Raw genomic sequence first — 26,307 nt, 5'->3', positions numbered from 1 at the left:
AAAATTTGAAATTTTGATGAGTTAACAGGTTTTATAATTAAGGTGGCGATATTCAATTATCTGCGCGCGGTTATCTTGGCCAACATTAACATAGCGTTAGTCGCCAGCGTTGTCTGACTTTCACTTTCCTTTGCCTATTTATCAAACGGTAGCACGGAGCTTCTCCCCTTTCTTTAACCTCCTCCATAAAAAGAGATTCTAAAATTCCAAACACCTTTCAAACCAACGAATATTACTATTTTATCATAATTACAATTAACCAAAATAAAAAGAAAAAAATTATTTATCAGAAAAATTCTACACTCTCATCATTTAAAAATATTCATATACGAATTTAATCGATCAATAACGAGTCACAAAACTAACATTTCCTTTTTATTTTCAGGTCGGGATGAGAGGAGAACGAGCGACGAGGTGACTAAAAATCAACGGCCGAAAATCTACCTATTATCAACCCGAGAAATCCGCTAAAAATTTCACCAAAAAAAAAGAAAAAAAAAGAATCCTTCCAACCCTGTTGTAATGCCCATTTCTTAACCGCGTGAAAATCGACTTGGGGGCCGGCAACCACCGCAACCACGCGGATCGTAATCGTGGCTCGCTCGAGGGAGAATCGTTGCCAACCGAGGAAAGGTAACGACACCGTGGTGGATAGGACGCGGTGCACGTCGAATCGGGGATCGTCTCGCTTCTTAATGGGCGTACCGCGGTTGGATCCCGGTTGGATTTAGCCGGCTCGTTTCTCGAAAGGACGAGAGGAAGGGAGAGAGAGAGATAGAAAGGGAGGGAGAGGGAGAAACAGGATCCATCCGCTTGGTGGAGGAGGAGGAGGAGGAGGAAAAAAAGAGGGAAAAGGATCCTCTATGGGCGCTCGAGGGGTTGTTCAGGAGTGGCGAATCACCTGAATGGTGCCTGCGCGATAATCCTCCTCGTCTCGAACAGATCGACGAAAATGATCGACTGACCGCCCCTCTCGGGTGGCTTGCGATCCGTCTCTCCTCTTCTGCCTTCCTCCCTTTTCCATAGGAAAAAAAGAAGAGAAAGGAAGGGAAAGGAACGCGTTCTTTTTAAACGAAGGGCGAGTAATAGTATAAGAAGAGGCGAAACGGAAACTAGAAATAAGGGAAGAGGAAGACGCGCGCAGACATGTCGCGGGTCTCGAGTCGCGCCTCCGTCGTCGCTGCTGTGATCAGCATCGTGCTGTTGATCGTCGTGTTCCTGGTCGTGGTATTATGGGCCGGTGCGCGCACAAAGAAGGAGGAGGAGAGCGTGGACGGCCGATTGGTCGTCGAGGTTTTGGACAGTTTGTCGGGGGTGCGAGTTGGGAACGCGTCTTCCACCACCGTCAGAGGAGTGCGTATGTTGGAGGAGGAGGAGGAGGAGGAGGAGAGCTTCGGTAACGAAGGTAAGGATGTCTTTTTCTTGTCTCTTTTCGTAGAATAATATATATGTAAATACTTTAAATAGTATAATCTTAAGAGGATTAGTGTGGAACGTATAAAGTAACGTTTAATATATGACCATTTTTATCTTTCTTTCTTTCGGAAGATGCTCGAAAGTTATGTTCGATTTTATTGCGGTTCGATCTTCGAAAGGTCAATCGTTTCGCGTGGATACGATTGACGAATATATAGTGTCGTTTACGATGCCTGGCCATTAATCTTTTTTAGATCATTTAATCTATTGAATTCCGCAAAGTAATATTCCGTTCACGGAAATATATATATATTCTCGCAGAAGATTTTATATTTACCTCGTTTCGAATTCATTAAAAATTCTATTCTTAACTCACTGTTTATCCTAATAAATTTATCAATCAAATCCATTTAAATTCCAACGATATCCAATCTTCCAATCTTAACCTCTCTCTCTCTCGAGTTGATTCGAATTCTTACGAGAGACACAAAATTTCAATTTCGCGCTAATTCTTTATCGTCCAACCTGGCCGCGATAAATCATTATAACGTATTATCTATTCGTAAAGCGGAGAGTGGTGGCGTGACAAGAGAGGTCGCCGGCACAAATTGACAAATTGGATACACGTTGGTTGGCCGGTTTTATCGATTGTTCGATCGCGACGGTCCGTTCGGCACCGTTCTCTGCCCAAAGTACCCGTAATTCGTGGTATTCGAAGAAATACGCGCTGCGAAAGATCCGTTAACGCGTTTAGCCCCAGTCCCAAGGTGTGCAACACGGCTCTCAGGGAAAGCTAGGAACGTCCAGACGTCCTTGTAAGGCCGCTGCTCCAAAGCACCCACACCTACACCAACACCCACACGTATCCTCTCTCCTCTCTCGTTGCACGAACCTTTTATTCGCATCACTGTGGCATGCTCATATTCCTTCCTTCTGCCAACCCGACCTGCCCGCCTAGAGTACATTTACTCGAAACTTCTCTCCGCTTCACGCCTCTTACGTGCACACCTGTGATGATACTTGGACTCTTTGACTCGTGGTCAGGCATTCCTCGAAGGCCTCGAATGAAAAATCACCGCTCGAGAAACGGGTGATCCCCCTTGGAATTAAAAACAGATTTTCAGGATTGTTCTTTTATTCCTTTTGCTCGAGGATTGGATCAGGATTCGAGGAAGGATAGGAAGAGGATATTTTTTTTTTTATAATACGTGGAATTGCTCGAAATTTCGAAGAGACTCGTTTCTTTTTTTTTTTTCGAGAAGGATGTTCAAGTTTCGTGGAATTGGAGAATATAATTTCAATAATCTAGATTTTCTTTTTATTCTTATTCTTATTTCTATGTTAGTACTTTCCTTACTTTCTCACTTTCCTTCATTTAGCGAGTACCTACTAATTCCCTAAACCGAAACCCATTTCTCTAAATAAAGCAACGCGTGGAACTTTGGAAATGCTAATTTCTCGATTCAAGCTCGAATTAGTACCTTTCCTTTCTTTTGCCAAATATCCAAAAAGAAAAAATCTCTCAATTTCTTGATCCACGTCAACACTTTCCTTCTTCTTACCTATCCTAATTATGCACAATTTCATAAATAAATCTTGTCTAAAAAAAATCTTTCAAAATCACGCGTGCGCGAGATCCAGCCAACGACTTCATCCCCTTAATTATTCGTACCTTCTTCCATATAATGTGCATAAAGTTCAACCTTCCAGATCGGCCTCCAGATCGCAGCTATAACACTAATTTCCCGCTGTTTATTAGTCTCTCCGTTATCTCATCTCTTCCTCCTCCTCGATCATTAACGAGATGGCTAATTGCGCTCGGCTCGTGGATTATTTCGCGGATCCTCCTCCTCCCTCCTCCCCTCCATTTGTCATCCATCTCTCTTTCTCTCTCCTCTTCCAAAGCTTCTCGATCATTTTCCTCCTCCTCCTTCTCCTCCCGCTCGGAAATATTCCGTCGTTGATTTTCGAACGATAAAAGGGGGAGGGAGAATCGTAATTTAACACGCGGTGGCGATCGGTATCTCGGTTAATTGAAACGGAAATTAATAGGCCGCCGAGGAAAATTGCGCGACAAGGCTCCTCTTCTTCAAAAGGCGTGAAATTTTGTCATACTCTGGGACGAATAACGTAAGAAGACGTCGTGTTAATTCGATAAAAGCGGAGGAATGAAGCATGTTTTCTTTTTTTTGTTCTCGATGATGATGATGGTTTATTAATTCTTTACGGTACTTCTATACTAGTTAGAAATATTAGTTGAAAGTAGATAAATCTTCATTAGTATGATGGATTTTATGGAAATTTAAATTTTTGTAAAATATTGATTAAAAGTTGTACGTATTGAAAGGGAAAGTATGTGGGTACGTGGTTTCTTTACATATTTATGATATTTAATTCGTATTGAGTCGTATGCAGTCAACGAAAAGAGTTAAATTTGATTGATTTTTAAAAACATTCTTGAATGTATAGCTTGAATATATCTTTACTACCATCCAACGCACGATGAATCATCAGTTTTTATCGTTGAGAAAGCATATGTGATTTTTAATTCTCGATATATAAAATCGAATTAAATTTTTTTATTTCCTTGCTGCGTACGTGTAATAATTATAATTTTTCCAATTTCACGTATTGTATACGCAATCTCAAATTATATCTCGCGAAGGGGAATCAGGATTTTTCTTCGAAGATAAAAAAGAAAAAAAGAAAAAAAGAAGAAAGAAAGACGAGGAAAGAAAAAGTCTAGATAAAGAGAGCTCTTACCTGAGTTGACGTCACAGAAATCATGGAATAGGCGAGAATTCACAATCGCTATATGATAAATCGGCGAGATAACAGGATGGATGTTTGAATATTTACGATGTGTAGCGTGTCGTTTCCTACCTCCGTCGCCAGATGACTACATCATTACAACGCTGATAATCGAACAGTTTCATCTGGATGATGATCGTATCTTCTGTTTATCGAACACGCTTCGAATAAATAAAGAAAGAATAAAAAGGAATTTAAAAGGAGATAATTTTAAAACGAAATGGAATACACCTTTCTTACTATTTTTCGATTCTGTGAAGTAGTGCTTTGAAAAAAAAAATCTTGAAAGAACGGATCGTTGAAAAAAAATATTTCAATCTATGAAACAACTATTAGTATAGTTGAGAAATAGTATCGTGCTCCATTTAATCCAACAGGAATAATCGAGAAATATAAAAAATTGCTTTATTCTCGAATTTAATATTATACAAATACTAATTTAAAAAATTAATCTCTTTCAATGTCAAACTTTCATCGTGCGCAATCCAATCGTTTTTCTTAAATAAGAAACTCACAGAGATGGGATCCGCAAAGATTTTCCTCGTCACGCGTTTTTCATTTTTCTCCGTTCGATCGCTATTGATCCTTCGATGTATCTTGCTTTTAATTCGTCAGATAAGAGTTTAATGACTACAGATAGCGGCTCTCTGACGTGATATCTTTCCGGTACGATCTGAAAGCCGAGCGTTGACTCGTCGACTCTTGTATTTGCATATTCGTCGCTCTGGATTTATTTAAAGAAAGCACGTGTTCGCGATGTGACGTAAGGGTAATGTAAAATTGGCCAGGGATAGGAATACTACACGCGGGAGGGCGCATTGAATGATTTTATTTCTTTCTCTTTTTTCTTGGACGATGGAGAAGAAACAAAAGTTAAAAGTTTAAGATTCAAAGTAAAGATTTTATTTCATTAGAACTTAGAAAATTGAAAATTGAAAACTTTGAAGATGTATTAAATTTAGAATTTTGATCATAGTAATTTAATTCATTATTGTAATCTAAATGTACAAATATAGATATCCTGTTTAAAATTTAGAATAGGAAGAAATAATGTAAGAATAATAATTAAAAGAATTGAATTTCTTTGATCATTGCATAGCGTGTTTATTATAAATATACATTACATATCTATAATTGAGAATTTATAACATGATGCGGTACATTGCATGATCATAGGCCTTGTTAGTTGTTACCTCGTATCACTAAATCTAGTACGCTCCAAGTTCTAAATCATTTTATATAGCTGTGCCATCATATTATATCAATCTATTCATCGGGTTGAATATATTTTCAAATCGTTCATTACGGTCAATAACCAAAGATTTATAGTAAGTGATGAACAAGCAGCATCAATGATTAAACAACTACAATTTTAACCAAATCACTATGCACAGAAGAGATTCAAAGATGTTCGAGTTTGATATTAGAGCCGATAAACGATTACTTGCAAAGTTGGACACGTACTGTAATTGTGTATTTTTATTTAAACTCGTTACAATTGATTTTTATTGAAATACTTTGAACGTCCAATTCTTTTTTTTCATTGAATTAAAAAGAAAATTTAAAAATCACAACAAACGTAATATTCTCTTTTTAATTAACCAAATCTCGATCCACCTTTAAAGATAAAATATTATATTTACATTTCTACGAAGAGGAGGCCTCGCAAGTTATTATTATTCATCTAGAAGATAGAATCTCCTAAAAAAAAAAAAAAGAAAAAAAGATGAGGGAACGTTCAGAATTATCCAACATTCTCAACCGAAAATTCTTATCGTTAAACGAACCGTCCACCGTCTCCAGATAATTATTCACATAAGTGCTGACAAGAGTCGGTGCTTTTCACCGCTCCAGAATTATCTTTGCCCTGCCTTACGCGCGAGAGCTTTCTCGCTTCAACGCTGCACATCGGCGCGTGTATGCACGTAGAGGAACGTGTAACGTTGTACGAGCGTTTCTCGCTACACATAGCGCACGTAGGCCACGCGTTGCACACTCAGCGTGTCGGATGGACCCGTCGCCTAGTGAGAAAAGAGCAATCCGATCTTTTACGATAAATTGATAAGTTTTCGGGAGAAGCGGCTTACGAGCGAATCTTGAAAATCAACATTCCCAGAATCTAAAATGATTCTCCCTAGGAATAATAATCGGAATATATATATATCGCGTTAATATTCATTAACCGATTAACATTTCTAGTTTCTTTAATGATATTCCCTAGTGATATGGCGTAACCACTTTTTTATCTCCGAAAATTGGAAATTTTGACGATGCTCAGAGACGTGTATCGTGTATATTAGTTACATTTAAAATTTCTAATCATTCTTTTTCCCCGCAGATTGAAATTCCATACGTCGGCTCCCGATATATTTTTCTTATCTCGAAATTCCGATTAATATGGAAACGAGAATGAACCATTGAAAAAATAATTTAAACGGAGATTGCGAAACGGTTTCGAATAGGTTTCCTCGCTGCGTAACAGCGAAATCTTTGTTGTTTCCTCGAGTAAATCGAGTAAATCGTGATTTGCAAATTAATTTCCTCTATTTGCATCCAATACTTTGAAAAGGAGAATAAAAAGATATATTTTATTTAAAACGCAATACAGAATTCCATTAGCTAGAAAATTTTCGAACGAAAAGCCAATGATGAGAGAAGTAAAAAAAATATTGATTTTCATTTTTATTTTATTTTATCAAAAACAATTCATTTCGAGTTCGACGAAATTGGATAAAAGAATCTTTCTATGTCACGCCTCGAAAAAGGTTCAATGGAAAAAGTAAGACAATATTGTACAGGGAACGGTGTCCCCTCCCTCCCTCTTCCTCACTGGACGATGTCGTTGACGAAAGGAGAAGTGCGTGCGCGACGTTTCGTATTTCTGCGTAGGCAAGCATATACGGATATCGCGTGTTTAACAAAACGCATCACCTCGTTCGACACCTTTTCTTTCCTTCTTCTTTTTTTTTTTTTTCCTGCGTTCATTTTCCCGTGGAGGAAAAACTCGTTCGATTCTGCGCGCGTTCCCGAGGAAAAAAATATCTCGTCTCGATCGAAGTTTGATCGAATTTTAATTTCCTTCGGAATCTCGCAAATGAATATTCAATTCGGCCGTTTTAAATATTCGAATTAGATTTCTTTTTTTATTTTTAGTTTTTATCTTTTGGTTTTAATTAGCTCTTTTCTTTTTCTCTTAACAATTAATTAAGATCCCAGATTCAGGAAATTTTTACGAGTTTAAAATATTTTCAGAGAAATGATACGAGGAAAGTAAAGTATTTTATGATCGAAGGGATTGAATTTGTTTAAATTGCAATGAAAAACGAGATAAACTTCGTGATAATTAAATTTCATTCCCGTTTCCTCTTCCAATTATATCGTAACGACAGCATCAATTTCGTAATTATCGATAACAAATTAATCTCGAGTATAATCGTTTCAACTAATCGTTCTTAAGCCTTCCTCTTGAAATATCATCCGAGTAAATCCTTTAATTTCCACCATTTGAAGAAAAAGAAAATATTCGAGAAGGAGGAAAATTATTACAAAATATTCCACTATTTCTATTGCTTCTTATCTCGTCGAATAATCCTCCTCCTCCTCCACGGTAGATCGAACGACACCTGTCCTCGGAATACTCGTTTCCGCGTGCGGACGAGGTAGAGAGGGAGAAAAGAAAGGAAAAAAAAAAAAGAAAGGAAAGTAAAGTAAATGCAAATCGTCCCAGATATCCGAACGATGGTATTTACACGGGTAGACTGCACGGCGACGACCTCCAACCAAACCGGCTGATCTGCTTGGGATACGGCATTTTTTTACGAACAACGCGCGTTGTTCATCGAGTATAAACCGCTTCGAAACTGCCCTTTCGAACGAGAGGAGAAAATTAATTATAATCTCCCTCCCCCCCCTCTCTCCTCGTGAAATTCGTTTAGACGAATTTATGGTTTGGAATAATTATTATCCATCGATTTGATCCGTAGAGAAATTTACGATTCTCTTTGAGGAAGCAGAGATGTTAAGTAAAGTTACGTAAGTGAAGTGAAGTATTTTTGGATTTTGGGGAAGAAATTAGGTGGAGCTTACGCATTTTTTTGCCGCTGATTTATCAAGTTAAGTCGCTTAAACTTCGTTCTTAAAAATAGAGGAAACCACGGAATGGAGCAACAATAAACGAACGATCGGGTTTAGATTAAAAAGAAAAAGAAGAATCTTGAATTCTCGAAATTTCTTCATTCTCAATATTTTCACTAAAATGCAATAAAATTCTCAACGTATTTGAAAAATCAGTTCAAGTATATATAAAAAAATTTGTTTCTCAAATCGATCGATATCGATTAAAAATATTCAGAGAGAGAGAAGCACATACACATTGAAAATTTTAATTCTCCATACGCGTTCGTCTCCCCCCAACAATTCCCCTCGCATGGTTTTAAACGCGTGGGCCGTGAATCCATCGCGAATCGCTCAATGCGTGTTAATGCGGCGCCACGGATAGTTTCCCTCGGTACCTAAGAAACTCGTTAGTCTGCTTAGGGAATACTTAACACGTTCCAACGTGGTGGAGAAAATTGAAATCGCGAGAGGCGCGGCGTGACAGAGAGTTGTGCTCGCGATTAGTCGGATCCTGCGAATATACTGCGAACAGAGAGAGAGAGCTAATCTGACTGTCGCGACTGCGTTCGACAGTAAATTTAGGATGAAGGAATTTAAATCGAGGAGCTGGTATTTGGAATTTCCTTTCCTCTTTTACATATATATATACACACTTACCAGGTATTCGTAAATTCGCGCGGAAATAAGGTATTTAATCGGGAAGTTTTACGTACTCGTACCACCTTCTTCCCTTATTCACTCGCGTAGATAGCCTATTCGAATCTCCCTTTCTGAGAGGAGTAACGATAGTCGTTATTTAGTCGCTCGAATGTTCTTCTTCTCTTATAATATATTGATCGTTTTGTAATGATTAAACTCGTGAAAGTAATTCTAACAATAAATTTTTTTTTGAATAATAAATAAGTATGAATGATCGTTACCAAATGGCTCTAGAGGAGGATCCTCTCTCTGGTTTCCGATTTTTCGAAATTCTAACGCGTTCGATGATTCGTCGAAATGGCGATTAACTCGATCTCGGCCACTGAACGGGTAAACACGAGTTCGCAATCAACGGGAACGTAATTATTCGCGTCCACTACTGGTTGGGCAGTCCGGGCATCGAGCTTTCATTCCTTCTCCGGTGCCAAGCCTGTGGACTATGGTCTCTCGCAATTAGACGTTGCTAAGGACCTTGATTGCCGTAGTGTACATTGACTCATGCGAAACGCGCCGCCCATGCGCCGGAATTAATAAGCAATTGTTTCCTCCGATCGAAACCCCACCGTTGCCTTTCCCCCCACGGTTTTTATTATAGCCTCGAAACGATTGCGTTTCAAATATAGTTCGTGCCACGCTCGCGAACGCTTCTGATTGTTTTGAAAATTGGGGCTAAGCTTGTTGTTGGGGTTGCGAGCTCCAATTATAACTCGGCAGAGAGTACAAAGGATGTCTTGTGTCGGATTGTTGCGCCGATTGTCGGTGAGTCATAATCATTGTCTCTTCCAAATTCCAAGTATTTTTCTTCTTTTTTCGTCAAAGGAGCAACCTTTGTCTTTTATATCTTTCCTCCCTTGGAAAATGAAGGATCGTTTCGAATCTTAAGTGATTGTGCTTCTTCTTGAAATCTCGTCGTTCGAATATTAATTAAAAATACGATTCGATAAATTGTATAAATTAATTCCGCTCAAGGGGAGGGAAAGAAGACGTTCTCTCCAAAAGCCCTCCACTTCTCGCTCAATTAAATTCGCCCAGCGAGCGAACAATATCTACGGCAATAATTTCTCTAACTATGCTGTTCAAAAAAGAAAGAAGAGGAAAAAATAGGTAGATACCATCGTACACGCTCCTCTCCGCGAAGCTAGGAGAATGGAAAAGAGCGTTCCTCTCCGAAAGGAACGCGCGGCGAGAACTTTCCACCGTAAAAGGTATCGCGTAACGAGACCAAGAATTGCGAAAGAAGCCACGCTCGACCGCGGTCCAGTTGATAATTCTGCGTTAGATATGAATGTCTGGCCGGCGTATGAGGAGGCGAAATACGAGTGTCGTGAATGGAATTTTTTGAAATAACTCGACGCCATTTAATTTTTACCTCGTTGATCTCGTGTGCCTTCAAATAATTAATATTCTCCAGATCCTAAAGAAATTTGAAACAGATCAATCAAGATTCCTTTCTCCAATGTTTATGAATTAAAGATGCTATTCTTACGAAGAATCCTAGAATAAAATTTGAAGAGGAAGAGAAAGAACGAGGTGGACAACCCTCTATCTCTCGATCTCTTCTTACTTAGCCGCGTGGAAAAGGAGTGACGTCAATTTTGAAAGAAGTGGAAAAAAAGGAGGGAAGAGGGGAAAGAGAAAAAAGAGGAAGGAAAGAAATTAAAAAATCGAAGGGTCAAGGCGGAGGACCCCCCTCCACATTTTTGTCCCTCCACAGATTTTTCCAGCCTCTCGGTTATGACGATGCGTCCGGTTATGAGTCGGGGATTGTGGTGCCTCATACGCGTGTCTTTATGGTGTGGATGGTTGGTTTGGAATGCTCGTTTGCGTGAGCTGCTCGCATGTACGGGTTGAATCGTATTCATACGGTCGTTAATATCGTCGACGACACGAGTCGGCTGTTCGAGCAGCGCAACCTTTGATCGCGTGCATGCTGATCTACGTGCCATGCTTGTTTCAAGTAATGTAAGAGGCTGCAGGGAGGAACCGGGAGTCTTCTTGCTCGATTATTCCAAGTGGATCTTGCCCTCGGATCGATGTCACGATCCCCTTTCTTTCGACCGTCTGAAAAAGGGGCGAGAACTCGTGGACCTCTTCTCACCCCCCCGTTTTATTACTTCTTTATTTCTTCGATCGAGTTACTTGCTCTGTCGATAAGTTGGTTAATTCTAAATTCTAGTTAAAGAAGATTACGTAAAATCTATCTTTTGATTCTCGTTAAAATTCCTCATAAATTACAGAGAAGAAAAAATTGAAAGAGAATTGGATCCAATCTCGGTTGGGAACTTGTCTTGTAAATTAAAAATCAGAGAAGAAAGTTAAACGTTTTATCGATCGATAACGAAGGGAAACGAGGGTGCGCGATTGAAAAGGCAAGAATAAGAGCTAAATCAAATTTCAATCCGTTCGAATTCCAATCGAGGATTAGACCACACGCGGTCCGCCTATACGCCTGCACGCGATTCATGCGCAATGATATATTACACGTATCGCTTGTCAAAAGGGATACACGCATCGGTGCGAATCATTTATCAATCGTTATCGATCAAATCCGATCGGACCTCTTATTCTAGGACGGTATTATCCAATAAGAATTCCTTTTTCCTTTTGTATATATATCGCGCTTATATATCTCGTCATACTCCTCGTCGTTTTTAATTTTTTTCCTTCTCTAACTTTTAACACATTGATACTTTAATGACTCGCAGAAATATTTGAAATTGGGATATATATTTATCCGCTCGTCAATCGTCTTTTAATCTTTATTGATTTTTACATTTCGAAGAATTGTAAAACGTAATCGATAATTTATCGGTTTTTGAAATATGATATATCGACCGAAAGTAAAATCCCGTTTCCTTGGGATTTAAATTTATTTATAGAAACGAAACTGTAACTATTTCTTCGACCACTTGCAGTTTCCAAACCTATTCCCCTCGGTTTTCGCCCCCCCTTTGCGATTTTACCCGGAAACAAGGTGAGGAGGAAACAAAGTTGGACAAAGTTGCGAGATTTTCGTCACGTACGAAACTCGAAACCTGGCTGTAAACGCGTGAAACGGTACGTGAAAGCGCCGAGAGTGAATGCTACTTTTGAGACCGTTCGCAGGAACATTTGGTTAGGTCAGCATGAAAATATAGATCTTCTACTTGTTTCCTAAATTGTTACGTCACTTCTCACTCACGATACTCCCTCTCCCCACGTTTTATTTATAAAATCCTGAGAACAAAGAGTTTCGCTTCTGCAAAACAATTGCCGATTGATTTTTCCTTTCCCTTTCCTCGAATTTACTCCTAATTCCTTCATCGAATTATTTTATTCGTTTCTCGTTTCTCGAAAAGGAAATACGATCTTCTTCTTTGGCGAATCAAGTTGAACAGGGTTGCGTTTCTCTCTAAAAAAGAGAAGGGAGGGGAGAAAAAATTTTGGAATGCGACAAGGGGGGGGGATTGTTCGATAGCGCGGAAAATGGAGAGGGTATCGGTTCGATCGGTCCTTCCTTATTGCGCCGGGCCGGTTGGTTCCTAATAACTGTCAGAGGCCGGAATATAAATTACACGGGAGCTCTGTCAATCGTGCATGCGACCTATTAATAGGATCTCTTTATGCGTTCGAAACGCGGCTGGAGGGAATGACACGTAACGCACGTGCGGCCACGGTGAAATTACACATGCACGATCCCATGCCTCTTCGGATTAACCCGCGTTTCTACCTTTCAAGTCGCGTTCCGAATAGAAATCTCTTTGCTCTTTGGTGAATCACCGCCACCTGGGACCGGTCCATTTCGAATCGTGCGTGTTTTATTTCGCTTCGATCATCTTCCTTATTTACGCTTTTTTCGTAGAAAATAATTATTTCTCTTATTCTCCGTGGACAGGTGGTATATGTAAATTTTTATTTCAATTCCTCGTAATATACGGAATCACGAAAGTTTTGGAATGTTTTTCGAAACTACGTCCCGTTATATAATCTTATTTTATTGGCCATATTTTATACGTTGAACGTAACTCAACGTATTATCGATAAGAAGATACGTTTAGGATAGAGAAATGTGATCGATAAAATCCAATAATGTTTCATGAATATTCGATAATATATATATATATTTATAATAGAGGAGGATTTAATTGGGAATGAAGTTTCTATAAATTTTGACTAGTCGATTTTATTTCCTCGTTTTTTTATTCCCGCAAGGATAAACAAGTTTCGATCAACTAAATTACGTATTAACTCTTTTCTCCAGCAACGATCAATCACTTTAAATGCGTAACAATAATAATAATAAGGAAAAGAATTATTCGCGAAATAATAAAATTGAAAGATTAAAAAAAATACCAATTATTGAAATATTAGAAACGGATGAATCGTATTGACGAAAAATAACTTGTGCAATGGAAATAAATAATCGCACGATATAAAACTGATTCATCTTTCGAGGAGGATTTCGATAAAGTTTTACGAGTTTTCTGATGATGAACTTTCAGCCAGGACAATCAATTTGAGCGATTCGTTTCGACATTAACTCGGGTAAACTTGTCGAAATAAAAGATAATTTCGTACAATTTTATTGGAGTTGGCGCTGTATCGCCCGATTATTCGCCAATTAATCATTAATGTTTTGTATTGACAAACAATCGAGCAATTAACGCGTCCAAGGCGCGAATATAATAATTCTTTTCCCCGCGGATACAAATTATTCCTCTTCCTTTTACCAAATAATAAAAAAAAATCTATGAACAAACAAATTCGAACGTTGAAAATTATATATATATATATATTCTAAAACTTGATCCTCATCTCTTTCACTTTCCAACATTCGTTCCTTTTTTTTCAAAACACTTGCTAATTTCTTCGTAAACACAGTTGAAATCGAGGCAGCCAAATATTTGCCTCGTATTTCCATTTCCATTTCTTTTTTTTCTTCATTGCCGCCGTTTTGCATTTCCTCTCCACTTTTTTAGCCAGCCGTCGACCGATCAATGTCGCGCGCGAGATAATTAGCGATTGCATAATCATCCTTAGATAACGCAATGAACAGCGCGCGCATTATAATTTATAACCTCGGCCAGGATGAAAATTACACACTGGCTCGATTTTACCTTTACGTAAGAGCGCGTAAGGTGTTAGATGGCCGGAGGCGATCGGTGATATCGAACTTTGCTCTCCCCGATGTGAAAGCATCGCCTATTATTCACCCGGCTTTTGTAACAGTAATAGATTGATTGAGAGGAGAAGAAGCGTGGAACGTTTGTACGCACAATACAACGGGACGAGATGAAAATATTTATTTTTTAGCTTAGCGTAATAATAAAAATGGTAATTGCGAATACAATTTCGTCGAGGATGGTAATTGTATATATGATGATAATAATAATTTTATTTTTCAATTTTTTCTCTCCCTCTTCTTTCGCTGATAGAATTTCATCACGAAGGGGGGGTTGAGGAGGAAGAAAGGAAAGAAACGAAATGAAGTTTCATTCATTCGTTCATTCATCTTCTTTTTATATTTATTATTTCAATTTTCGAAAGAGAAAGGAAAGGGGAGAAAGGAGGATTAAGTATTCTCTCTCTTTCTCTTTCTCGATGCAACATCGAGATTTAAATCGAATGTTTATTAGAGAATTTATTTTGTTTCTTAAACGGCAATGTTAATTAAACAAACGAGAATATCTGACCCGTCTTATCAAGCGTGATTAACCCAACAAATGAATCGCTAATTTCAGGCCAGTGACTGCGAAGCTTTCTTCTCCACGAGAAGAAAGGCGATATTAATAGAGAGAGAGAGAGAGAGATCGTTAGATGAAAAAGTTTTTATATAACAAACCCTTAATAATATATATTCTAATATATATTATTTCTGTAAGATTGAATTAGATGAGATTGAATTGAGAGGATTAAATAATTTTATAATTATTGATGTAATATTATATTATTTATTTGAGATTTAGTTTCTTCGAATCTCAGATAGATGACAAATGATAAAATTGCAAGGATTCAGGAGAAAATTTCCATCCGTTGGAGGAGAGAATCGAATTATAAAAAATTATATAAGAATTTTATTGTACGTTATTTTTCTTTCGATTCTTCGAGAAGGCTGTTTTATCAAATTTAATCGTCTGATTTTATCGCGATAGAAGAGGAGAAAGCGCGGGTATAAAAAAGTATACAAATAAATTACAAAATATTACAGAAACGAGTGATACCTACTCTCCTTTTCCCTTTCCACGTCGATAAAAATAAATCTACAAATAATACGATTGCAGTCTGTCAGTTACTTCTTCTGCTCTCCTCTGCTATCTCGCAAGATTGTTAAATAAATTCTTACGCAATTCTCCTCTTTTAATCTTTGTTTTTCAATTACTTAACGCTCTCGCAAAACTGTTGTGCCACTTAATTTCAAAACGTTTGTTCGAATTTGTGTTATTCAAATATTTGGACGTCCAATTCAAATCGCACCCTTTTCCTTATTTTTCAATTCGAATCGTTGCTCCATTATTTGAAAAGAAATGAAAAGAAATTAATCTCGAAATTGTTTCAGAGAATATTTGCATATTCGCACAAAGAATTTATCTCATCCCAAGCAACGTTAAAAATATAATATTGCTCCAAATTTTTCGTTGCATATGTATTACATATAACGTTATCTCGTATTTAATAAAATTATTCGTAAAGTTGTTTTTCACACGTTGAAGATAAAATGTACAAGGAAATAAATGTAGGCAAAGAATCAGAATTAAATCAAACAATCTTCTTTTTTCACGATTGTGTAAAATAACAAGAAAATTCTTGTACCAAAAAAAAAAAAAATATATGAAAAAGACTTTCATCTATCTAATATATATTTCTCCACAAACTTAACTTTCTTCAACGTTAATAAAAATCTTCGAATTTCTAATTAAAAATCAATGTCAGTATGATTACAAAATTTTGATTAGATCTAAATCAAATCTAGAAACGATGATGGAACGATCCAATTCAACTCTTTCTTCTCTTTCTTCTCCTCTTTAACTTAACTTTCTTTAACGTTAATAAAAATCTTCTAATTAAAAATCAGTATCGCAAAAATCATTGCATCATAAATGCCTTGATCACAAAATTTTTATTAGATCTAAATCAAATCTAGAAACGGAATCCAATTCAACTCTTTCTTCTCTTTCTTCTCCTCTTTAACTTAACTTTCTCTAACGTTAATAAAAATCTTCTAATTAAAAATCATAAATGCCTTGATCACAAAATTTTGATTAGATTCAATTCAACTCCTTTCCTTTTCTTCTCGACCGCTAACCGTAAACCGATCCGTAAAAACTTCCTGTCAGATAGAAATCTAAAATCAAAAAATTCGATCGAATATTCGTATAGTAGCTCACTCAAATTTACTACAAAAAAGAAAAAAAAAAAAAAAACAATTCACAAATACCGATCAAATCTTTTCCCTCTCGATCGAATCGGTAAAAAAAAAAATTGATGGTAAATACCGCATTAAATCCGATCTAAATCAAAATGAAACGAGGCAATATCTCGAACGCAAATACCAAAGCAAGTTATTATTATACTGATCTATGGCGTTCGAGCGCTAATTAGACGTATTCGGCCGTATTAGTCGCAATTACGCGATACGAAAACTCGATTCTCGATTATTAAACGCGAGGACACGGAGCTGTACGGCTCCGATAATAAATCAGGGCCCCGCGGACTCGTAAATTATAACGCTGATTAAACGACAATCGATCGGTCACCAGGCGGTCGATCGATTCGTTTCGGTTGAAAGATCGAATAAATAGCCGGTTGCGGCGCAACCTTTTGCGAATTTTTCCCGCAAAACAGTTTCGCTTGGCCTTGGCTCGATTAGATTACTCGATGAGAGAGAGGGGAGGGAGAAAAGAGATGCGTTTTTCTTTTTTAATCGTCGCGGGTGAATACGTATCGTATTCGAGGCATGAAACTATTAAAACCGAGGGGAAAAAACTATTAAGGGGAAACGACGATTCCCAGTTGGTTAAGGATGGATTCAAATCAATACCGTTTCTTTGAAACTCGATGCAAAATATAGCGCGAAGAGTTCTCGAAGAATTTCCTTTGGAATTTTTAGAGTCTTTGAGAGATTTTGCAATCCCCAAAATTTAGGATTTGGATCCAAAAAATCGAAAGCTCTTTAGATAGAGTCTTTGTTGGAATTATAAGCGTTATAATTTTACAGTATCATACAGGATCATACAAAGTTTTCAAAGTGTAAATACAGAATCTCATCTCTATACATTCTTTATTAGAAATTTCACAAGCGCTGGGAGTCATAAAACTTTCGCCATAAAGTTTTAAAGAGGATTTATTAATCGAGTATCGATTAAGTGTAGGCAACGATCATTCATGCAGCAACGTTTTCCCAACATGGATCGTAGTGTGTAAATTATTGAAAAAAAATAATATACTTCAAATCAAGGCTCATTTTTTCACTTCGACGCACATAAACAAATCCACGCGCGCTTTCTTCGATTTTTAAAAAAGCAAGAGAGCAACCCTACCAAGTATCGGAACGAGCAAACTAAACGAACAAACGGTTCCTTTTAATCAACGATAAATCTCACGTTCGAGCTCTTCGAGTCCATAAACATTCCTCCAAATATATATTCTAATACGCTTGAAAAAACACGCCTCTCTACCGGGCCCGCATAACCAATAAACCAGTGGAAGCTGCCCAGCTGGAGAGATTCTGGATAGGGTTTTCGATGGAGGGGGGACGATCGTAAAAAAAAAAAAAAGAAAGAAAGAAAGAAGAAAAAGAAAACGAGATCCGTGGACACGTGCGAATCCTCGAAATGGAAATCTTTGAATAGGGTAATCGAATAGAAGGAAATTTTTCAGAAGAAAAATGATAGATAGATAAATTTATTTTGGAAGATCTAATTGGAAAATTTGGGATTCTTTATTTATTGATAATTGAAACGTGAGAAGAGCAATTGGTAGGATATTTAAAAATTGAGATGATTTCCTTGATCATATGTTTGTCAAGTTATAATTTTTGGAGGGGATAAATCTGCAGTAGTACAAGACTATCATAGGAACCGTTCTTTTTTAGTAGATTTTTTTTTATAATTGTTCCTCGAATTCGTCGAGCGAATAAAATTTAATAAAAATACAGTCTAAGATAAAATAATTTTATTAATAATAATTTATTTAGAGAGAAGAAATTATTCGATAATTTTCCCACATTTAATTTCCACGAATTTTTAATATTAATTTACGAAAGGAGATCCTATAAAAAAAAAGAAATTGCGCCTACCCCAACAATGGAGAGCCATCATCCGATAAACTGGAAAGAATTTTTACCCGACCTTGGGAAATTTGGCCGAAAGATGTGGAGATATTGCTGGCAGACGTTTAACTTGTGGTCCGTAAACATTTTTGTCAAGTCGCAGATCGGAGCGGGATATATTCGTCGTTCGGTTGTAATTTATTTCCAAGTCGGCTAACGCGAAAATAGCCGCGAGCCGGCGCGAGACGACTACTATCTATCGAAATATCGAGATATCGTTCGATGCTCTTGAAATTTACGCTAATGCGTTCTCCCGTATTGTGTTGTTATATCTCACGAACGCGAAATATCGTTCAGTCGACGTTGAACCTCGAAGATCGATCGTTTTACAGAAACGTTTTATTCTTGCCGATAATTTTAAACGTCTCCTTCCCTTTCCTTTTTTTTTAAAACATAACATTTTCTTTCTTTCTTAATTATCCTCACTTTTTCCAAAAAAAAAAAAAGAAACCTTCGCCTTTCGATATTCGTTGCGGAGAATCCCAAAGTATTCTCCGCGCAAGATTTATATCCTGCGAGGAGGGTAACAAAAGAGATTCCGCGGAGGTGCGCCAATCTCGCTTTACCGTTTCGTTCGTTGGAACGTATTTCAGTCGCGCAAGTAGGTTGAGAGCCGCACCGAATCCGTGCCGGATCCCTCCTCGATCCGGGATTAAACTGGAAAATTCGCGGCGCGTGAAATTGGAAAACGAGCAAAACGAGATGGTCCGCCCGTTTCTATTTTGCCCCGTGGCCGTAATTCGGCCGGGTTGTCCGCTCGTGTTATCCCGACCTGGGATAAAACCGAGGTGACATCGGTGTGCCGGAAGCTTGGGCGTCGTCGCGCGTAGAAAACCGGCCAGGTCGGTCCCTCCACGCTTTTCGTGCGACGAATCCGGTAGAACAAGGATTCTTGGTTCTTCGTTGTACCAAGGTATCATTAGTTTCGTGTAATCGAAAATGATTTTTTTTAATCTCTCTCGTGATTTATAAGGATTGTATTCGATAATATATAATTTATGATAATCGTGGCACATTAATTTTCCATCGATCGTCGAAGTAATTCTATATTTGTATGAGAAAATTGGTAAAATAATTTTCATATAATGCGATACATTTTCATACAATACCTCTTATTACAATACTCCTCCTCGTACCTGGTAAGGTATCGAGTTATGTAACGCTACTTTGTTTCAACAATTACTTGATTGAGGTTATCTCTGAAAGGAGACAGATCTTTCATTCATATCGCACGAGAGACGATTATCGATACAATTATAATAAACGTTTCAAAAATTAATTATTCCAAAAAGTCAAACGAATCAATCGTAAAAATGTTCGATTCACCCTTCTTTGCAACCATCGGTCCCTGACTTTTATTCCCCGAATAACATCCGTTTCGAGTCGAGGACGACGAGATAGATAGAGAGAGAGAGAGAGGTTTCTCGAGACAAAATGTTTATGCAAGAGGGAAGGGAAGAGTTGGTTCGGTTCTTTCTTACATCGTGGAACAATGTCGTCCAGTTCAACGACACTCGGTGTACGTATATATTGGCGCCGCATCGAGACGGCACAGTTCGCGAAACGACCCTTTCCAACTTGGCATTCTTCCTCTCGAACGTCTTTGTCGAACGCCTCATTAGCAACCGTCCCTCGCGGTAACGCGTTGCGTAAACGCAGCCAGCCGACTAATTGTTACCCGACCCGTCTATGCGAATGCATAGATCTCCGTGATCTATCGATCGATCGTTTCTTTCACCGTGGCTTCGGTAGGTGACTGCGTAATCGGTCGTCAGAGATCGGTGAGAAGAAATATCGAAATACTCGGATGCGTAATTTTCTCTACTTTTCTGAGAGAGACTTCTGTCTTAGATTAATTTTTAACTATCTTTTATTTTTCGAATTCACACTCGAAACGAGTCGCACGAAATTAAATTTCCGTGAAGAATCGAATTAATCGTATTATCTCGATTAAGGTCGTGCAGGTCGCACGTGGACTTGAATTTAATCGAATTCCGCTGTATCAGCGAAGGTGGAGATCACGTAGGCAAAATAATCCTTTCCAATTGCACAAGTTCCGAGAACTTGTTCCTTCCTTCCTTCCCTCTTTCTTTCTTTCTTTCTTTCTTCCCTTCCCTTCGACTATCTATCAATGCGATGAGAACTGCCTTGACCTTCCCTATATTCACGTGATCGGCAACGCGTGTCTTCGTAGGGTACAATATATCGTCTATCGCTCACCCCATATCCTGTATCTTGTGTCGGGATATCGGGTTATCGCGCGGTAAGCGTTTTTCTGCGGCTCTGCGTTGTCGCCACCGAATCCTCCTCGAATCGTTTTCCCATCGTGCGCTCTTCGTTTCGACTTCGCTGCCTTCCCGGCTAAGAGGATTCGACTGCACTGGATATCTCGTTTCGCTTGAATTTTATCTTGTCTATTTGCCCGGCGACAAGGTGCTTTTGCTACCGGTATTTAGAGAATTTTATTGCTTTTGCTGGAAGTGGAAGCGGATCTCTCCCTCCACTTTCTTTCCTCCGCAAGTTTGTTATTCGTTTCGTATCGATCTTGACGATTTTCTTGATGCGCGAGTTCGCAGGAAAAAATTTTAATTTAATCGAAGAAGAAATTGTACGAAAGTTAGTTTTCTTTTTATCTCTTCGCACAAATTTTTCAGATGATCGGACACTTTCTCATTTCTTTTTTCTTTTCAACATTTGATACTCGATAAATCCTTCTGTTTTGAGAGATCAAGGATCCTTCCAAGGAGATGATGTCCGCGACGAAAAGAAAAAAGAAAAATGAATCCGATTTTTATCGTATCGTTTAAATGAGACGTGGTTCCGTGGATGGTTGTCAAGGTCGTGCGAAGAAAGGTCGAGTATCTGTAAAGAAAGGTGTTCGATTTCTTGGTTGACCGCATATTTCTCGCGGCTGTGCGCCTCACGGAACACGGGGGCCCTTGCCTTATCCTTTCACGCGATAAGTTTCTCCTCAGACTTGCTTCCGGAAAAACTTGTGCCACCATTGCGAATAATATTCTTCAAATCATCATTGAAATAAAATACAATGAATCGAAATATATGTTTATCGCGTTTTATATAACGAAAGAAAAAAAGAAGAAGTTATTCCATAAATAATTCCACTCTCCTAATAATTATCTGCAATTGAAAAAAAAAAAAATCAGTGTAAAGAAAAAAAAAATAATTGAAAGGAGAAAAACGACACAAGGATATACATAAGAGAAAGAGAATTCTATGAAGAATAAACAATTTCAAGGATCCGTTTCCAGGAAGGAAAGAAAACTGGAATAATAAGAGGGAAAAAAAAGAAACAAGATAGCTCCAAGCTTATAATTAATCAAAAATCGCAAATCATCTTTTCTTACGCATATCACGGAATAATCGAAACACAAATTTTTCTTTTTTCGAATTAACTCGAATGGAAAGAAATAGCTTTTGCAAAAAAAAAAAAAAATTAATCTCGATCCGTTAATAGGCAATGAAAAGCGAAGAGGGGATTAGGAACAATCGAGGCGGAAACGCAGCCGGTGTTGAGCTGTGTTCCTCGCGCGCCAGGTCGGCGTGGACGTTGTCCTAAGCGTGCCGAATCCCTTTTTCCGAGTTGGAGCGTGTATCGTTTTATGCAATTGTACAATGCGCCGCGCCGCCCACGCGTCGACATTTAAGTAAGCGCGTTTAATCTCCGTGTACATGACGTAAAGTCCCTTTGTTCCATACGATATACCCCGAGCGAGTGGGACGTCAAAATTTCTCCTCTCATTGTTTCCAACTCTGGTTAACGTCCGGCATGGACGGCCCCCGGGTTAACGAGCCGCGGTGGCGACCATCATCGATCGTTATCGCCGTGGGGATGAAATTTTGCGACAAACGAGGGAGGAATTTGGGAGAAGATTTTTCCGGAGATGGAGTTTTGCTTTATGGAAATAGTAGATAAAATAAAGTCTAGTAAAATAGAGTCTAGTAAATAAAATTGATGAGAGAATGGTATAGTGATAATATCTAGTGAAAAAAGAAGAATTGAAAATGGATTTTTGAATAAAGATAGTTAAAGATTTGTAAAAGGAGTAAAAATGAGTGAAGGAATTGTTAGAAATTGATAAGAATTTGTAGTATGATAATAATAGTGGTAGAAGAAGGGTCGAATTGAAAGAATTGGGTTTTAAACAGGGATATTTGTAAAAAGGAATTGTAAAAATTACAAGTCGATAAAAATCCAATGGAATGGAAGAAAGGAACGAAAGTTATTAATGGGATAGTAGTATAATTGTCCATTTCCATTTCTCCCTATCTAGGAGCGTGCATTACTCGCGAGTAAGTAAGTACCAACATACGTAGGCTATATTTTATTGTCCCCAGGAAACGGTATATAACGGAGAATGTCGGCCAAGTTATCGGCTGATTTTTACTTTTTATTCAACTCTCTCGTCTCGGATCGCGTTAATTAATTACGCGATTGGATACATATCTCTTTCGATATTTTGCCATGTATTTATGCGTAGATTTGGTCTGCGTATCAGAAAACGTATTGAGAAGGATTAGATGGATTGGAGGATTGAGATTATATGTCAGGTTGTAAAATTAAAATTGAACAGCCAATAAAAATAATAATCGTTGTTTAAGTTTCACTTGTGAAACTTTTGTTTTTTTTTTTCGATTTTAAATCAATCGGTTAATATCGCGATAAGTAAATAATACGTGAGAGGTTATGATTAATTTTGTTGCGTGCAGCAGTTTTTTCTTTTCTTTCTTTCTTTTTTTTTTTTTTCTTATTAATATATATTTGGAATCTTCAAGCCAATCAGCTCGGTTAAATTTGCTCAAGTCAAACATAGAAGTACTCGATATTAGAAAGCTAGGTCGGTATTACTGTACTTCCACTTCGCTCGGCTATACAATCCTTCGATGATTTTCTATTTACAATTAACTTTATAGTTAATGATTTTCTATTTACGAAATTTCTCGCGATCAATAACTAAAATCTACAAACGATAACTTATAATTAGAAAAGTATTATAATATATTCCGTGTATTGAGTAATTCTCGTTATTTCGAATTGCATAAACTATTAAACTCATTGTAAATCGTTTAATCGTCACTATAATTTTCAAATTATCAGAGGAATCAAAATTTAATAATTTCTCGAAAAAATCAACTTCGAGAAGAGGGGAGAAAAGAGAGATAAATCTCAAGAATCTCGATCGATAAATCACTTCTAAATCAACAGGAACACAATTATTTCCTCCCTGATGATTCAAAGATCGAGGAAACGATCTCGATTATTCCAATCCTCTCCGATTACCGGTAACCACACCTGTATAATTAATTAACTAAAATTCCGAAAACACTCCTATTTCCATATGAAAAGCGGCCGACGATCATTCCATTCCATCGATCGATATTCATCGGTTATCCGCCAAGGAAACCGTTCGAATCGACACAAAGAAAAAAAAGAAAAATCCCTTCCCATCTAATCGAATTACGTGGAAAATCTTGGATCGGTATTTTTCCGATCGATAATCATCCACTTCCATTGTGTTTTACTGCTCGTTTATCGCATCGATCTAAAGAGAATTTAAAACGTATCCACATATAAATACCGCGAAAAATCACGTTCCGCGCGCGGTTTCCGTGCTGGAATTCTTTTCCAATTAACCAGCCGTCCGAGGTGACGTGCGATCGACGTCAAATTTCGCCCACCTCTTCGCTTAAATCGATCGATCGATCGGCTCTCGAATCAAGTTGCGCAATCGATCTTATTGAACCGGAACCGATCGATGGGATGGGAGGGTATCTTTTTCACGATCGTTCGTTCGTTTCCATTTGTTTCTTCGCGTTTAACGAATTTGTAGAATTCGACAAGCCTTGTCCTTTCGAGCGAATCATTTGACGATTGGATCGAATTGGGTGAAGCAGTTTTAATATCACTTCTTTCGTAATTTTGTCGCAAGGATATTGGTTTCGTTCGAAGTCTTGATCAGTTTTGTGTAAATTTTTGTAAGAGATCGATGGATAAACGATTTTCAATTTATCGTTTCTCGTTTTGAAATGCAGATTCAATCTTTCCATTCTGGTGATAATCCAAAGTTTCTTGCATCTTGTATTTCATTTATTATCGTGTTATTTAACGAAACAAAGCGATAATCGAAACGAACGTGTCGATTCCGATTTTTTTCCGGCTGCATTTTCGTCGCATATTTTAAAAATGGGACGAATATTGTTTGGATACTACTGCGATCGTATTCGATATTGTTGACGCATTTAGATGAGTCGTTTAATCGTTTAATGTACAAAAATTCACGTGTGCGATGAATAATATGTAATGACAACAATTCGATATAATTATTAATTTGTTTTTTCTTTTAGAAATGGAGATTTATATCCTTATTTGATCGTTTGATATGATCGTGGATTGCGTACAAAATTAAAAAGAAAAGAAATATATATAAATCATTTTCTAGCATCCGGTGATTTCGAGCACTTGGAAGATTATTCGACGGAATTAACGCTCTGTTTCGATTCCAAAACGCGCGATAGCGTTTTTTCTGAATTTGCTTCGCGAAAGATAGCGTGATCAGGGTTTTAATGATTCAGCATCGTGTTGCGTTACGAGGGACAGCGGGCTGAGGTGGATCGCTTTTACACCTCGAATGTTTATTTATACGCAAATATAATATTACCTTCTCCTACGTATTTTTCCAGTGTAATCGACACAAATAAATGCATATCGATAATTTCCAAAAAGGAGAAGATAATAAAGATATAATAAAGAAATAAAATTATCCTAAAATTTCGCTCGAACTTGGATTAACTTTGATTAATTAACTCTCTTAGAAAAAAAAAAAAGAGAGAGAAGAAAAAGAACAAATTCGAGATACTCGTCAACCGGAAGTGTCGCCTTAGCGTGTTAATGGTCAAGGTTATAAGATATCTGGGAGGATATTTCGAATTTTTCTCCTCCAACTGGATTGCGCAATTGCGCGGATTGCCTCACGCACAACGCGCTTCTTTTTCTACGCCTCATTTATCGCTCGAACGCGCGCTGTGCGTGAAAAAAGAAAGAAAGAAAGAAAGAGAAAGAGAGAAGAAAGCGCTCGATTAATTTCAATTTCACAGCACAAGTGTAGAAGGTTATCGCGCGAAATTCTCGTTTAAATTTGTAACCGCGATATATCTCTGAATCCTGATAAGACAACAGAACGGATCTATCGTTCGTCGTGTTCAACGATTCACGATATATCGGCTTATCTCGAACACGATGAGCTCGAGATCGAAATTAAAGCCACGGCGAAGGGGGAAGTGAACGGTGACGGGACGGCTCTTGCCACGATATTTAACGTGATTCTTTCCACGCTGCCTGCCCCACAAATCGTGTCTTTATGTCGATCCCTGAAATCGTTTTGTGGTAGAAATTTTTATTTTGAAACGTGATCTTCTTTTCTTTTTAAATAAATTTTTGTAAAATTGCTATATTTATATAGAGTATAAAGACAGTTTGTTTGAAGGTAATGGAATGCTCTTTAATTCTGAAAATAAAAAAATTAATCACAATTAGATCGATTTAATGTGATTCCTTCGACGCTGCCTGTCCCACAACTCGTGTCTTTATGTCGATCCGTGAAATCGTTTTGTGGTAGAAATTTTTATTTTGAAACGTGATCTTCTTTTCTTTTTAAATAAATTTTTGTAAAATTGCTATATTTATACGTACAGAGTATAAAGACAGTTTGTTTGAAGGTAATGGAATGCTCTTTAATTCTGGAAATAACAAAATTAGTCACAATTAGATCGATTTCGACGCTGCCTGTCCCACAACTCGTGTCTTTATGTCGATCCCTGAAATCGTTTCGTAGTAGAAATTTTTATTTTGGAATGCCATCTTCTTTTTAAATAAATTTTTATAAAATTGCTATATTTATACGTACAGAGTATAAAGACAGTTTGTTTGAAGGTAATGGAAT

General features: G+C 37.7%; 1 protein-coding gene across 5 annotated transcripts in view; it reads left to right on the top strand.

Annotated features, from left to right (window-relative positions):
* The window catches only part of LOC412091 (A disintegrin and metalloproteinase with thrombospondin motifs 9), a 120,657-nt gene that overhangs the window by 12,028 nt on the left and 82,322 nt on the right, over positions 1–26,307 (top strand). For all 5 annotated transcript variants that reach the window (XM_016913999.2, XM_016913998.2, XM_016913996.2 and 2 more), the window contains exon 2: positions 386–1,405. In XM_016913999.2, the coding sequence (XP_016769488.2) occupies positions 1,147–1,405 (259 nt within the window). In that variant the 5' untranslated portion in view covers positions 386–1,146. The remainder of the gene's footprint in view (positions 1–385; positions 1,406–26,307) is intronic.

Source organism: Apis mellifera, linkage group LG9, assembly GCF_003254395.2.
Source record: "Apis mellifera strain DH4 linkage group LG9, Amel_HAv3.1, whole genome shotgun sequence".
NCBI classification, from domain to species: domain Eukaryota; kingdom Metazoa; phylum Arthropoda; class Insecta; order Hymenoptera; family Apidae; genus Apis; species Apis mellifera.
The sequence above is the reverse complement of the archived record's forward strand: the minus strand, read 5'-3'. Positions and strand labels throughout refer to the sequence as shown.